The 15,035-nt window shown below is 38.7% G+C and overlaps 1 protein-coding gene across 50 annotated transcripts in view; it reads right to left on the reverse strand.

The window, feature by feature from the left end:
• Positions 1-15,035, reverse strand: part of LOC118398687 (triadin-like) — a 67,036-nt gene that overhangs the window by 3,563 nt on the left and 48,438 nt on the right. For 30 of the 50 annotated variants that reach the window (XM_035794283.2, XM_035794277.2, XM_035794284.2 and 27 more), the window contains 20 exons: positions 14,509-14,556; positions 14,367-14,405; positions 14,221-14,289; positions 14,085-14,132; positions 13,828-13,971; positions 13,617-13,655; positions 13,471-13,539; positions 13,287-13,334; positions 11,228-11,275; positions 11,090-11,128; positions 10,944-11,012; positions 10,551-10,694; positions 9,971-10,006; positions 9,798-9,830; positions 7,850-7,888; positions 5,643-5,675; positions 4,764-4,814; positions 3,928-3,972; positions 3,773-3,802; positions 99-143 (listed from right to left, as the gene is read on the reverse strand). In XM_035794283.2, coding sequence (XP_035650176.1) covers positions 99-143; positions 3,773-3,802; positions 3,928-3,972; positions 4,764-4,814; positions 5,643-5,675; positions 7,850-7,888; positions 9,798-9,830; positions 9,971-10,006; positions 10,551-10,694; positions 10,944-11,012; positions 11,090-11,128; positions 11,228-11,275; positions 13,287-13,334; positions 13,471-13,539; positions 13,617-13,655; positions 13,828-13,971; positions 14,085-14,132; positions 14,221-14,289; positions 14,367-14,405; positions 14,509-14,556 — 1,116 coding nt within the window. Of the gene's footprint in view, positions 1-98; positions 144-3,772; positions 3,803-3,927; positions 3,973-4,763; positions 4,815-5,642; positions 5,678-7,849; positions 7,889-9,797; positions 9,831-9,970; positions 10,007-10,550; positions 10,695-10,943; positions 11,013-11,089; positions 11,129-11,227; positions 11,276-13,286; positions 13,335-13,470; positions 13,540-13,616; positions 13,656-13,827; positions 13,972-14,084; positions 14,133-14,220; positions 14,290-14,366; positions 14,406-14,508; positions 14,557-15,035 lie in introns of those variants that run through there. The other 20 variants (XM_052471025.1, XM_052471024.1, XM_035794264.2 and 17 more) reach the window with 19 other exon arrangements.

Raw genomic sequence — 15,035 nt, forward strand, 5'->3', positions numbered from 1 at the left:
AGTGTGGAAATAAGGAATCAATTAAGGATTTTTTTATAAAGGAGTATTTTTGCATGTTTTTCACAGTAAGAAAAAGTTAAGACAGAAATTCATCTAACCTGGCTTCTTCTTGTCCATGGCATTATCGTCAGTCTGAGATTCTTCTGATGAGGGCAGGGAAAACAGGGAATGAGAGATAGACATGTGTGAGAGGGAGAGAGGAGAAAGACTCCTGGTACCCAATGTATATATTATCCTTATATAAATACACAATGTGATGGCTCTCTCTAGATTTCCTCTATCCAGGGCTCCCGAGTGGTGCAGCGGTCTAAGGCACTGCATCTAAGTGCTAGAGGCATCACTACAGACCCTGGTATGATTCTAGGCTGTATCACAACGGGCTGTGATTGGGAGTCTCATAGGGCAGTGCACAATTGGCCCAGCGTCATCCGGGTTAGGGTTTGGCTGGGGTAGGCCGTTATCGTTATTGGGGGCGGCAGGGTAGCCTAGTGGTTAGAGCATTGGACTAGTAACCGAAAGGTTGCAAGTTCAAATCCCCGAGCTGACAAGGTACAAAATCTGTTGTTCTGCCCCTGAACAGGCAGTTAACCCACTGCTCCTAGGCCGTCATTGAAAATAAGAATTTGTTCTTAACTGACTAGCCTAGTAAAATAAAGGTAAAATAAAAAATTCTAAATAAGAATTTGACCTTAACTGATTTGCCTAGTTAAATAAAAGGTTAAATAAAAATAAAATGTATAAATTACCAAAGGATATGAAGGGTCTTTCAGAGTAGACCCTTTCAATCCCAATGGGACTTCTCCAGCCCTGTGAGAACTACTGGGATTTGGGGAATATGTACTGCTGTGCTGACAGGGAATTCTGATCAGGAAGTCTATTATAATCCACTGGGGAAAATGGGCTCTGGATTTCAATGATACAGGTGATAATAATGATAAAGGAATGAAGGAGTATTATTTCCCCATTAGAAAGAGGGGTTTCTTTCTAATCTATTTGTTTGGTTGCCAAAAATAGTCCTCTATCCATAGTTTTTGCAATTTTCGAGGATCCCTGACTGTCTAGTGATTATTATCGATCTGGACAGTCAAGAAACTGTGTGAATATACTTCCATTATCATTTCTACACAGCTTTGATTTGTTTTTAGTCGTTTTAAAGTAAACTGCTCAAAAAAATAAGGGAACATTTAAACAACACAATGTAACTCCAAGTCAATCACACTTCTGTGAAATCAAACTGTCCACTTAGGAAGCAGCACTGATTGACAATACATTTCACATGCTGTTGTGCAAATGGAATAGACAACAGGTGGGAATTATAGGCAATTAGCAAGACACCCCCAATAAAGGAGTGGTTCTGCAGGTTGCAACCACAGACCACTTCTCAGTTCCTATGCTTCCTGGCTGATGTTTTGGTCACTTTTGAATGCTGGCGGTGCCTTCACTCTAGTGGTAGCATGAGACGGAGTCTACAACCCACACAAGTGGCTCAGGTAGTGCAGCTCATCCAGGATGGCACATCAATGTGAGCTGTGGCAAGACGGTTTGCTGTGTCTGTCAGTGTAGTGTCCAGAGCATGGAGGCGCTACCAGGAGACAGGCCAGTACATCAGGAGACGTGGAGGAGGCCGTAGGAGGGCAACAACCAAGCAGCAGGACCGCTACCTCCGCCTTTGTGCAAGGAGGAGCAGGAGGAGCACGGCCAGCGCCCTGCAAAGTGACCTCCAGCAGGCCACACATGTGCATGTGTCTGCTCAAACGGTCAGAAACAGACTCCATGAGGGTGCTATGAGGGTCCGACGTCCACAGGTGGGGTTGTGCTTACAGCCCAACACTGTGCAGGACGTTTGGCATTTGCCAGAGAACACTAAGATTGGCAAATTTGTCACTGGCGCCCTGTGCTCTTCACAGATGAAAGCAGGTTCACACTGAGCAAGTGACAGACGTGACAGAGTCTGGAGATGCCGTGGAGAACGTTCTGCTGCCTGCAACATCCTCCAGCATGACCGGATTGGCGGTGGGTCAGTCATGGTGTGGGGTGGCATTTCTTTGGGGGGCCGCACAGCCCTCCATGTGCTCGCCAGAAGTAGCCTGACTGCCATTAGGTACCGAGATGAGATCCTCAGACACCTTGTGAGACCATATGCTGGTGCGGTTGGCCCTGGGTTCCTCCTAATGCAAGACAATGCTAGACCTCATGTGGCTGGAGTGGGTCAGCAGTTCCTGCAAGAGGAAGGCATTGATGCTATGGACTGGCCCGCCCGTTCCCCAGACCTGAATCCAATTGAGCACATCTGGGACATCATGTCTCGCTCCATCCACCAATGCCACGTTGCACCACAGACTGTCCAGGAGTTGGCGGATGCTTTAGTCCAGGTCTGGGAAGAGATCCCTCAGGAGACCATCCGCCACCTCATTAGGAGCATGCCCAGGCGTTGTAGGGAGGTCATACAGGCACGTGGAGGCCACACACACTACTGAGCCTCATTTTGACTTGTTTTAAGGACATTACATCAAAGTTGGATCAGCCTGTAGTGTGGTTTTCCACTTTAATTTTGAGTGTGACTCCAAATCCAGACCTCCATGGGTTGATAAATTTGATTTCCATTGATCATTTTTGTGTGATTTTGTTGTCAGCATATTCAACTATGTAAAGAAAAAAGTATTTAATAAGAATATTTCATTCATTCAGATCTAGGATGTGTTATTTTAGTGTTCCCTTTATTTTTTTGAGCAGTGTATATTAAGATTGTTTTTTTTAATGCATTAACAGTTACTTTAGAGAGAGGAGTTAGAGTATATTTACTATGTTTAATTAACTTTAAGTGCAGAGAGTGGGAAGGCCATGGCGGTGAACACAAGCATGACTACAACCCTTATGTCAAATAAAGTAATTGCAGCCCAGGTCTCAAAAGACATGTAAATCACTTTTGCCTTAATGTAATACATACAGTAGATAGTCATCATATTGAGGATAGTGATTGAGTGTTGCTTGATGTCCCTTCACTGTGAGACAAATCACACAGAACGTGAGGAGAGAGTGACTGGGAATATGGGTAAGGAAGAGATGGAACTAGAATATCAAGACTCCACAAGTTCAGTCAATAGAACATCACCCTAATGTCTTTGAAGCTTCTGGCTTTAACTTAAATCAATTCAATAAGTGTTGTTACTATTTATCACAAGGAATAATCTATTTTAATAACTAAATGTTTCTCCTTGAACAATTAACATGGTTCATTTACTCCCCAAACCCCCCCAGAGAGTAATATCAGCAAAGAGTCATTGAATCCTAGTTTTATTGTGTTGGCCAGTGGAGGGGAAGGTATAGCTACTACCGTAGTCATGAATAGGAGCTATAGAAGATTATGCCCCAATCTCTGGAAACATATAATAATTTTAATGGAAAATTGCAAGGGAAACATTTGCTACAGTAATTCATTCCGATCATATTGGTTTATCAAGGCAATATCACTTGTATAAATGAGGTATAAATATGCAGTTATTTAAAAAAATGATACAAATCATATGATTCCACCTTCCAGAACACTGGAGCAGTAAACGTTTTTACACATTTAGATTTTACTAGTGCAGTATAACACATTGAGATAATCCTCAATAGTAAGTGCAGCAGACAACCCAAAAAATGATTGGGTGAGACAGAGCACCACCATGTGGGGCCTAGTGAACATGGCTGCACTAAATCTAACAGCACCCACTGCTCCATCCCTATCTCTTATTTGAAGCACAGACACAAGGCATTGGTGTTTACTCACTTGCTATACCAGGAGGCTTCACTTCTTTCTCTGAAATCAGAGGCGGGGAAAATCATCAAGCATAAATAATCAATGGAGATCAATAGTAATGTATCAACCATTTATGAGGAAAGGTACCAGTAATAAGAGTTATTTGATACTTTGAGCCGACGTACCTTTAGCCTCCTTCACAGCTTTCTTCTCAGTCTTCTCAGCTTTATCTGTGAGAGGAGAAAAATACATTTGTCTACATGCCATTTCACCCGTTCTTCAAACTCTGTTTATAATCTCAGTCGTATTCTCTTCAAACTAACACAAAGTGACATGGCTGTAATTGCAGTTTTACCATGCATACATTTCAGCTCTAATCATGTTACGAGTGACTGGTTTCATTTTTCATGGGTTGTGAATTTTTCCCAACCAATGTATATAATAAGTGATGTGAAAGGGAATCATAGGAACGCTTATTCAGAACTGATCTGCCTAGTAAACAAAGTCATTCTGCCTGGCCTTTGTCTAAAGCTATGCCATTTGACAGATCCAATTTCCAGTTGTCAACTAGTGTTTTGTGTTGATGAAGCATGAGAAAGATAACTGATGCTGGCATGTAATCAACCAATCACTATCATAATATATTATTATGCACGATATACTATTCACAAAAAAAACGTGCAGCTTTACAGGACACTAACAGAGGAAAAGAGAGTGTCCAGTCATTAAGAACATGACATTCACAAGGCTGTTCCATGGACAAGGAGCATCTTAACAAAACAATGAATAAATAAAAATACATTTGATGGCTATTTTGCATGACAAATGTATTCAAAACCTTGAAACCACTCACTCTTATCTACTCAAGTTTTAGGCAAATAAATAATTCATTAAGTCCTATATATACACATTTCTGTTAAAAAAAGAAACTGACCTACTTATCAATACAAACAAGATTTCTTGCTCAGCGATTGATTGGATATGGTCCCTATGGCTTTGATTTAGTTTTCTGTTTACTTACGTAGTTGAGTGGGCTGGGCTGTCTTCACAGAGAGTGTGGTTTTAGCTTTGGCTACAAGACAAAATAAACCAAAGTACTTTTACAATAACCTTTAGTACCAGGTTGAGGGAGCATTTAGTACTATATACGCTGGGATAAAGCTTTTGCACCAACTACATTATTCAGTAAGAATGCATTATTCAACTTTAATTATCTAAACAGCTTTGAATTAGTTTTAATGGGAACAAATCGTACGCAAAAAGCATTTAACCCATTTAATGACCAACGATAAGTCGATCTGTGTATAAAATCGGGTTTATAACACTTCCTGTCTACAAAACTTGAGAAATGAACTATGCATACACTAAACAGTGCTAGTGCTTCCACACATACAGTATGTCAAGGAAGGACTGAAATAACACAGAAAAAAACTCAATGCTGCACCATAATCTGTTGATTGATCACTCTAGTTGGCCGGGGGTGATTAATAGTTCAATTGAGCCATTTGCCTCAGGTTTATTGATTAAAAGTGTTCTCCAGCCACACTTTGCAATAGGCTACATTTCAAATGGTCAATACCAGATTTTACTTTTATTCAGCCTAGTTCATTACTGGAATCTAGTGCTGTTGGCCCGTGCAGTAAAAGGCTGGAGCCCATCTCAAATACCCATTAGTCAGAGGATGAGGCATAGTCCAGCAAGGACTGCAATATCTTATCACTCAATTGGAGAAAAAAAAGGAGAAGCTGTTTGTAGTTGTGTAAACAGACATACTGCAAAGACACTGCTATGGTAGCTAAGTTTGATCAAACCTAATCCTTTTTTTTATATTCAATAGCAGCATCTATTCAATTCATACTAGAGCAATGTATTTGCATATTGTTATATGAACCGAACTCACCATCTGATGTCTTCACATCCTTTACCTTGTCTTCTTCTCATGCAAGAAGGAGGAAAAATGTATATGAGTGGTATGTATTCCTCTTATCTAGCTGGAAGGTTTACACATCAAACAGTAGAAGCATGAACATCTTAGCAGTCATTCAGGTCAATCTATGTTACAAACCCAAATAGATTCTTGTCTCTTTTAAAACTGGATGAAGATTATATTACACATACTCTACTAATATTTTCATATCCTTGTGTGGAAACGTATAAATCAGGTTCAGTGTTGTACACTGGGTTGCCTGCAGTCCTGTAAGACATACATTAGGAATCTGGGTTTTGACCCCAATTAGAATCAAATCTAAGAAAGGCCACAAATGCAAATCTCCTTCATAGCTACCGGTCTTGCCTACACAACATTCTACAATATCACCAGCATGTGATCATTCACAAAATACGTTTCAGCACGAAGCTCTACAAAACAATAATTCAAGTTGAATTTGTAAATTTGTATATATTATATATATATATATATATATAATTTGTAAAGGGCCTTTAAAGTGTATCTTTGGTTGGTCTAAATTACCCCAGAGTAAAGCGAGGATAAAATGTGAAGTGTGTTTTTTTATGGTTAAAGGCAAACTCTTGAGAATCTCACAAAGCTACCAGATTCTTTCTTTGGAACTAGACAAGGGAGATAAACCGTTAAAATCTGTTATTCATACGAATGAAAATAGATGCATTGGTTATGCAAAAGGATACGTAATATCCAGAAAATACCCTATTTCACCCTACTGTTGGCCTATCATCAATATAGACAAAGTAGAGAAAATTAAGTGTCTTGAGTAATGTAACTTGATTTTTCAGAATTTCACCTAGTTTTAATATTCTGTAATAAAGAGCACATGTTCAACTTAATAAAAACGCTTTTCCCCATCACAAGATCTAAAAAAAATACTATAGTACAGTGCCTTCAGAAAGTATTCATACCTCTTGACTTATTCCATATTTTGTTGTGTTACTGCCTGAATTCAAAATTGATTAAAAAAAAATTAAAAATCAATACATGTCATTGACTTAATCTTTCTGGGTAAGTCTCAGAGATTGTTGCACACCTGGATTGTGCAAATATTTGCACATTATTCTTGAAGCTCTGTCAAATTGCTAGTCAGCCATAGATTTTCAAGACGATTTGAATCAAAACTGTAAAAGCTTTTCTAGTAGAAATAGGAGGAAGGGAAGCTCTACTAAGGTACACAATAGTACATTTTGGTAGATAGAAGGTGCTCTTTGGTAAAAGGGGTAAATTGGTAATCAAAAAGAAAGGAGGACCAAGGCACTCTTCATATAATGAATTAAAATGCCTTTATTAGTATGGCATGTTCAATAGAAACAATGTTTTTTTTTAAACCGACGCGTTTCGGCTACATGGCCTTCGTCAGGGAGTACTCAAAATTGATTGAAAAAAAAAAAATACATGTCATTGACCTAATCTTTCTGGGTAAATCTCGGAGAGTACTCCCCGACGAAGGTCATGTAGCCGAAACGCAGCCGAAACGCGTCGGTTTAAAAAAAAACGTTGTTTCTATTGAACATGCCATACTAATAAAGGCATTTTAATTCATTATATGAAGAGTGCCTTGGTAAAATATTTTCCTCTACGATTTTGCCTGTGCTTAGCTCTATTCCATTTGTTTTATCCTAAAAAAAAACTCCCTAGTCCTTGCCGATGACAAGAATACCCATAACATGATGCAGCCACCACTATGCTTGAAAATATGAAGAATGATGTGCTGTGTTGGATTTGCCCCAAACATAACGCTTTGTATTCAGGAAATAAAGTTTATTTCTTTGCCACATTTTTTGCAGTTTTACTTTAGTGCCTTATTGCAAATATAATGCATGTTATGGAATATATGTATTCTGTACAGGCTTACTTCTTTTCACTCTGTCATTTAGGTTAGTATTGTGTAGTAACTACAAGATTGTTGATTCATCCTCCATTTACTCCTATCACAGCCATTAAACTCTGTAACTGTTTTAAAGTCACCATTGGCCTCATGGTGAAATCCCTTTCCTTACTCTCCGGTAACTGAGTTAGGAAGGATGCCTGTATCTTTGTAGTGGCTGGGTGTATTGATACACCATCTATAGTGTAATTAATAACTTCACGATGCTCAAAGGGATATTCAATGTCAGCCAAAAAGAATAGAACCTGCTCACCTGATTTTACACTTTGATTGGACGAGATGTTGAATGTCTCTTTGAAAATGAGGGATAGTTATTTTAAATTAATCACTAATAACATGAAATAAAAAACATCTTCAGAAATAACTTTAAATCTTCCTAAAAATCACAGAGGATGCATGGAGGAAACAGGTCAAAATGCTGAATTTTGGCACTTTAACATGTCTTTATTCATATAACAAAAACAGATTTATTGAATTGTCCATGTGGTCTATATGAAAGGGAACTTCATTTAATATACCAGGCTTTTAAAATTCAATGTGTGCATACAAGTTCTCTTAATATCAATATCAAAGGGCACTCATTTTGTGAAACAACCCATATATTGTTAACCATATTTGTTTTGTTAACACAGATGTGCCAGTGTTTGTGTTTCATTTTAGGGTTCAAGTCCTTGAAGGGAATTACATCTGAATGTTGTTTTTCCAAACACATTACCCAGTTAAATAAAACACCACTTTGCTCTACCATGCAGACACACCGCAGGTGATATAGAGAAGGAACCCACTGTAATGGTCTAGATACAGGGAGGAAACGAGGCGTTGGGGTGGGTGGAGCAGAACATATGTTGAATGGAGACTGAGAAGAACTGCCAGGTTAAAACTTGAACTCTACATATAACTAGTCAGGAGAGTGTTGACAGTCAGGAAGCCCATATGACAGATTCCAGCCTGCACTAACCTGATTGCCCCATGCTCCGCAGAATATGAATACAATGTATCATGTGTTTTAATATGTGTGTGTAACCTTTATTTATCTCGGCAAATCAATTCTTATTTACAATGATGGCCTATACCGGCCAAACCCGGACCGCACTATGGGACTCCCAATCCCAGCCAGATGTGATGCAGCCTGGATTCAAACCAAGGACAGCAGTGAGACACAGTGCCTTAGACCGCTGCGCCACTCGGGAACAGTACAAATGTAGCATGTTAATTTGAGCCAGTTTGCTAGAGCAGGAAAATAATTCTGCAGCAACAGGAAATGTGAATTATTATTATTAATGGACATGATGGTAGGGGTTGATACATTTTTATAAGGGAAAATGCTGTTTGAAAATGCAAAGTGGCAATTACAAACATCAGACGCTTTTATAAACATCAAATACATGTCTACAAGTTGTTACAAGTTTAAAATGTCCTGCCCCTGAACATGGCAGTTAACCCACTGTTCGTAGGCTGTCATTGTAAATAAGATTTTGTTCTTAACTGACTTGCCTAGTTAAATAAAGCTAAAATATAAAATAATTAAACCTATCTATGTTATGGGGTTTTCACTAGCTTCTATAGCCACAAAGTCAGATTCCACTGCCACAAAGTCCAAAATGTGTTTCTGGTCTTTATTTAAGGTTAGGGTTAGGCATAAGGTTAGCAGTGTGGTTAAGGTTAGGAATAGGTTTAAAATCATATTTTAAGAAGATAAATTGATGAAATGGACAGGGTTATGACTTTGTGGGTATAGAAACTAGTGATGACCATGTTATGGGCTTCTCTGGGGGTTGCTATAGTAACATGAAGGAGGCTTGTGTATGTGATAACGGTTATCACCAACATGGGAATTTGAACAGCACAATCTTATTAACATCCAACAATAGAAGGAAGAAATACTGGATGTATTACAGATGTTGCAGCATCGTTCTGAAGGACTGTGTCAATGAAACATGCATACTATACAGTAATCAAAATAAATAGCGACCATCAGTAAAATAGTGAGACATTATATATTGTGTAAAAAGCAGAGCTCCCACTCCACTAATAGGAGTCATCCTTCAGGGTTGAATCGCCATTACGTACATCACAGGAGAGAACTGATTAACTGCTCTAGGTCACATGTTTAACACTCTACTGTTTGAAGTGTTAACCTGTTTGACTCAGCTGGCAGGACATGAGTTGATCCACTCCAAACACAGTCAAATCATTCTTACCTTTTTTCTCTGACGCTTTTGGTTTCTCTTTTGCTGATGGAAAACGTTTTGATTAAGTTAGTGTTCAGTAAATTGCATTCAAAAGAAAAATAATGAAATACGATATACTGTTTGTACAATACTGTTAATGCTGAGTTTCTGCCCCACACACCGTTACGACGGATACATTTTACCTGTCTCAGGTTCTTTGGATAGCTTCTCCTCTGTCACTGCAGGAGATAAAAGTGTTAAAACAGTTAAACTGTCACGCCTTGGTCATTGTAATTTGTGTTTTCTTTAATTATTTGTTCAGGCCAGGTGTGACATGGGGTTATTGTATTGTCGTATTGTTTTTTTTGTAGGCATTGGGATTGTGGTTGATTAGGGGTGTGTCTAGCATAGGCTTGGCTGCCTGAGGCGGTTCTCAATCAGAGTCAGGTGATTCTTGTTGTCTCTGATGGGGAACCATATTTAGGTAGCCGGGGTTTCACTGTGTATTTCGTGGGTGATTGTTCCTGTCTCTGTGTAGTGTTCACCAGATAGGCTGTAATTAGATTTCACGTTCCGTTTGTTGTTCTGTATTTATTTAAGTTATTTCATGTATCGCGATTCATTCATTAAAGAACATGAGTAACAACCACGCTGCATTTCGGTCCGACTCTCTTTCGACAAACGAACGCCGTTACATAAACAGCATGTTTCCAATTGTCATTGTATCTAACTGAAAATAATCTATATTTAGTTTGATGAACTTTTCCATTGCTGTTTGGTTACCTTTTGTTGTAGGGATGGGTCTTATAGCGACAACTCTAGCCATGGCTTTTACCATTGGCACCACTACATTAGTGTGGTTCCCTTTCCTCATAGTGGGGACTCTCGGAGTGGCTTTCTCTTTTAGGGGCTCAGGTTCTGAAACAACTGGTGCAGAGACAAATTTAATTATTACATTATGTACTCATAAAGCATACCAATAATAATCTCCTTGATAGAAAAAGTTAATTAAGACAAGTTGGGATTAAGAAGCGCTATACCGTTCTTTAGAAGCGACCATTCAGCTTTGACTTTTGCAGCACAAAGTTCTGAGATAAACAAGACATGTGAGAAGTGTTTCACTACAACTAATAGTAAGCATCTACTCAAGTTAACATCTGTGAAATACAATATTACCTTTCTTGGAAGTGCTTGTGGTTGTCTTGGTAGTGCTTGTCTTGACTTTTTCTTTGGAGATTGCAGGCTCTAAAACCATAATATATCCACAGTTAGAATGTATGTTAATTCATCAAATGAAATTACTTGATCTAAGTTGTTGTTACCTTTCTTCATAGGAGTTATTTTGGCCTTTTCCACAGGCTCTGAAACAATGAAAATACAAAATATGCTCATCATTCAAAATACAGTATTCATACAACTCAATGTTGCATTGTGAATCCCATAGCAACTATATTCGTTACCTTTCTTGGCAGCTGTTGTTTTAGCTTTATCTTTGGAAACAACAACCTCTGAAACGAAGAACACAGACCAAACACGTAATTTCACCCACTGAACAACTCTAAAAGGAAAATGTATACAATAATTCTGACCTCTTCACTATTTCCACATTTTACTAATTATGTTATAGGCTTATTCTAAAATTGATTAAATCATTTTTTCCCCCTCATCAGTCTACACACAATGACAAATCAAAAATAGGTTTTTAGAATTTGTTGCCAATTTCTATAAAAAGTAAATGTAATATCACATTTACATAAGTATTCAGACCCTTTACTCAGTACTTTGTTGAAGCACATTTGGCAGTGTTTACAGCCTTGATTATTGGGTATGACTCTACAAGCTTGGCACACCTGTAGTTGGGGAGTTTCTCCCATTCTTCTCTGCCAGGTTGGATAGGGAGTGTCGGTGCACAGCTATTTTCAGGTCTCTCCAGAGATGTTCGATCAGGTTCTTGTCCAGGCTTTGGTGGGGCCACTCATGGACATTCAGAGACTTGTCATGAAGCCACTTCATGTTGTCTTGGCTGTTTGTTTAGGGACGTTGTAATGTCGGAAGTTGAACCTTCACCCCAGTTGGAGGTCCTGAGCGCTCTGGAGTAGGGTTTCATCATGGATCTCTCTGTACTTTTCTCTGTTCATCTTTCCCTCGATCAGGACTAGTTTCCCAGTCCCTGCCGCTGATCAAAGTCCCCACAGCATGATGCTGCCACCACCATGCTTCACCGTAGGGATTGTGCCAGGTTTCCTCCAGATGTGACGCTTGGCATTCAGGTCAAAGAGTTCAATCTTGGTTTCATCAGACCAGAGAATCTTGTTTCTCATGGTCTGGGAGTCTTTAGGTGCCTTTTGGCAAACTACAAGCAGCTGTCATATGCCTTTTACTGAAGAGTGACTTCAGTCTGGCCACTCTACCATAAAGGTATGATTGGTGGAGTGCTGCCGAGATGGTTGTCCTTCTAGAAGGTTCTCCCTTCGCCACGGTAACTCTAGAGCTCAATCAGAGTGACCATCGGGTTCTTGTTCACCTCCCTGACCAAGGCCCTTCTCCCCCGATTTCTCAGTTTGGCCAGGCGACCAGCTCTAGGAAGAGTCTTGGTGGTTCCATACTTCTTCCATTTAAGAATGATGGAGGCCACTGTGTTCTTGGGGACGTTCAATCCTGCAGAAATGTTTTCGTACCCTTCCCCAGATTGGAGCTTCAACACAATCCTATCTTGGAGCTCTTTGACCTCATGGCTTGTTTTTTGCTCTGACGTGCACTGTCAACTGTGGGACCTTATATAGACAGTTGTGTGCCTTTTCAAATCATGTCCAATCAATTGAATTTACCAAAGGTGGACTCCAATGAAGTTGTAGAAACATCTGAAGGCTGATCAATGGAAACATGATGCACCTGAGCTCAACTTTGAGTCTCATAGCAAAGGGTCTGAATACTTATGTAAATAAGGTATTTCTGTTATTTAGATTTAAAAAATATGCTAACATTTCTGACAACCTGTTTTAGCTCTGCCATTATGGGGTTTTGTGTGTAGATTTCTGAGGATTTTTATTTATTTAATACATTTTTGAATAAAGCTGTAACGTAAGAAAATGTGGAAAAAGGTCAAGGGGTCTGAATACTTTCCTAAGGCAGTGTATAAAACAAACGGTGCCTAGGCGTAAGTTGCACGTCATTACTTCACAGGAGAGCCATTTGAATGTACACTTAAAAAAATAAATCTAAATATGTTTTTTGGCAGAAATGCCTTCTGGATCATGTGGACTTTCATGTGCCTTCATAACAAACTTGTATGCCATCTGTAAATACAAATACAATTGTTAATTAAGAGCCTAGTTGGTTTAGCCATGAAATAAAGTGAGGAACCTTCCCGTTAGGCATGTTTGGCTGAGATAATGGGTGGGCTGGACATGCCGAGAGATGAGTTCGGATCGGTCTGCCATGCAGCCCGCTCCTGTCTATAACAGAAGCTGGTCAGTATGTGTAGGTAATCCTTAATTATTACAACATGCAATAAAGTACCTTTCTTCATTGTGATTGGTTTTGTCTTTTCTTTGGAGACAACATCTTCTGGAATGAAAACATCATGCTCAATATTTTCCAATAAAAGTCAAGTTATTAATAATGTACTTCAAAACCACAAGTTTTTAACTACAACTAATAGTAAGCATCTACTCAAGTTAACATTTGTGAAAAACAGTATTACCTTTCTTGGAAGTGCTTGTGGTTGTCTTAGTAGTGCTTGTCTTGGCTTTTTCTTTGGAGATTGCAGGCTCTAAAACCATAATATATCCACAGTTAGAATATATATTAATTCATCAAATTAAATAACTTGATCTAAGTTCTTGTTACCTTTCTCTGTAGGAGTTATTTTGCCCTTTTCCACAGGCTCTGAAACAATGAAAATGCAAAATATGCTCATCATTCAACATTCTTTGGATAGCTTCACTGCAGGAGAAAAAAGTGTTAGAACAGTTAAACAGCATGTTTCCAATTGTCATTGTATCTTACTGAAAATAATCTATATTTAGTTTGATGAACTTTTGCATTGCTGTTTGGTTACCTTTTGTTGTAGGGATGGGTCTTATAGCGACAACTCTAGCCATGGCTTTTACCATTGGCACCACTACATTAGTGTGGTTCCCTTTCCTCATAGTGGGGACTCTCGGAGTGGCTTTCTCTTTTAGGGGCTCAGGTTCTGAAACAACTGGTGCAGAGACAAATCAAATTATTACATTATGTACTCATAAAGCATACCAATAATAATCTCCTTGATTGAAAAAGTTAATTAAGACAAGTTGGGATTAAGAAACGCTATACCATTCTTTACAAGCGACCATTCAGCGTTGGCTTTTGCAGCACGACGTTCTGAGATAAACAAGACACGTGAGAAGTGTTTCACTACAACTAATAGTCAGCATCTACTCAAGTTAACATTTGTGAAATACAATATTACCTTTCTTGGAAGTGCTTGTGGTTGTCTTAGTAGTGTTTGTCTTCACTTTTTCTTTGGAGATTGCAGGCTCTAAAACCATAATATATCCACAGTTAGAATGCATGTTAATTCATCAACTGGAATAACTTGATGTAAGTTCTTGTTACCTTTCTTCGTAGGAGTTATTTTGTCCTTTTCCACAGGCTCTGAAACAATGAAAATACATAATTTGCTCATCATTCAAAATACAGTATTTATACAACTCAATGTTGCATTGTGAATCTCATAGCAACTAAATATATGTGTTACCTTTCTTGGCAGCTGTTGTTTTAGCTTTATCTTTGGAAACAACAACCTCTGAAACAAAGAACACAGACCAAACACGTAATTTCACCCACTGAACAACCTTTAAAGGAAAATGTATACAGTGACTAAGGGAAGTATTTAGACCCCTTCACTATTTACAAATGTTTTACGTTACAGCCTTATTCTAAAATTTATGAAATTGTTTTTTTCCTCATCAATCTACACACAATACCACATAATTACAAATCAAAAACTGTTTAAAAAAAAAATTGTTGCCATTTTATGAAAAAAAAGAAGAAATATCACATTTACATAAGTATTCAGACCCTTTACTCAGTATTTTGTTGAAGCACCTTTGGCCATGATTACAGCCTCAAGTCTTCTTGGGTACAAGCTTGGCACACCTGTAGTTAGGTAGTTACTCCCTTTCTTATCTGCCAGGTTGGATGGGGAGTGTCGCTGAACATCTATTTTCAGTTCTCTCCAGAGATGTTTGATCGGGCTCAAGGACATTCAGAGACTTGTCCCAA

This window comes from Oncorhynchus keta, chromosome 19 (genome assembly GCF_023373465.1).
Source record: "Oncorhynchus keta strain PuntledgeMale-10-30-2019 chromosome 19, Oket_V2, whole genome shotgun sequence".
Classification (NCBI taxonomy): Eukaryota; Metazoa; Chordata; class Actinopteri; order Salmoniformes; family Salmonidae; genus Oncorhynchus; species Oncorhynchus keta.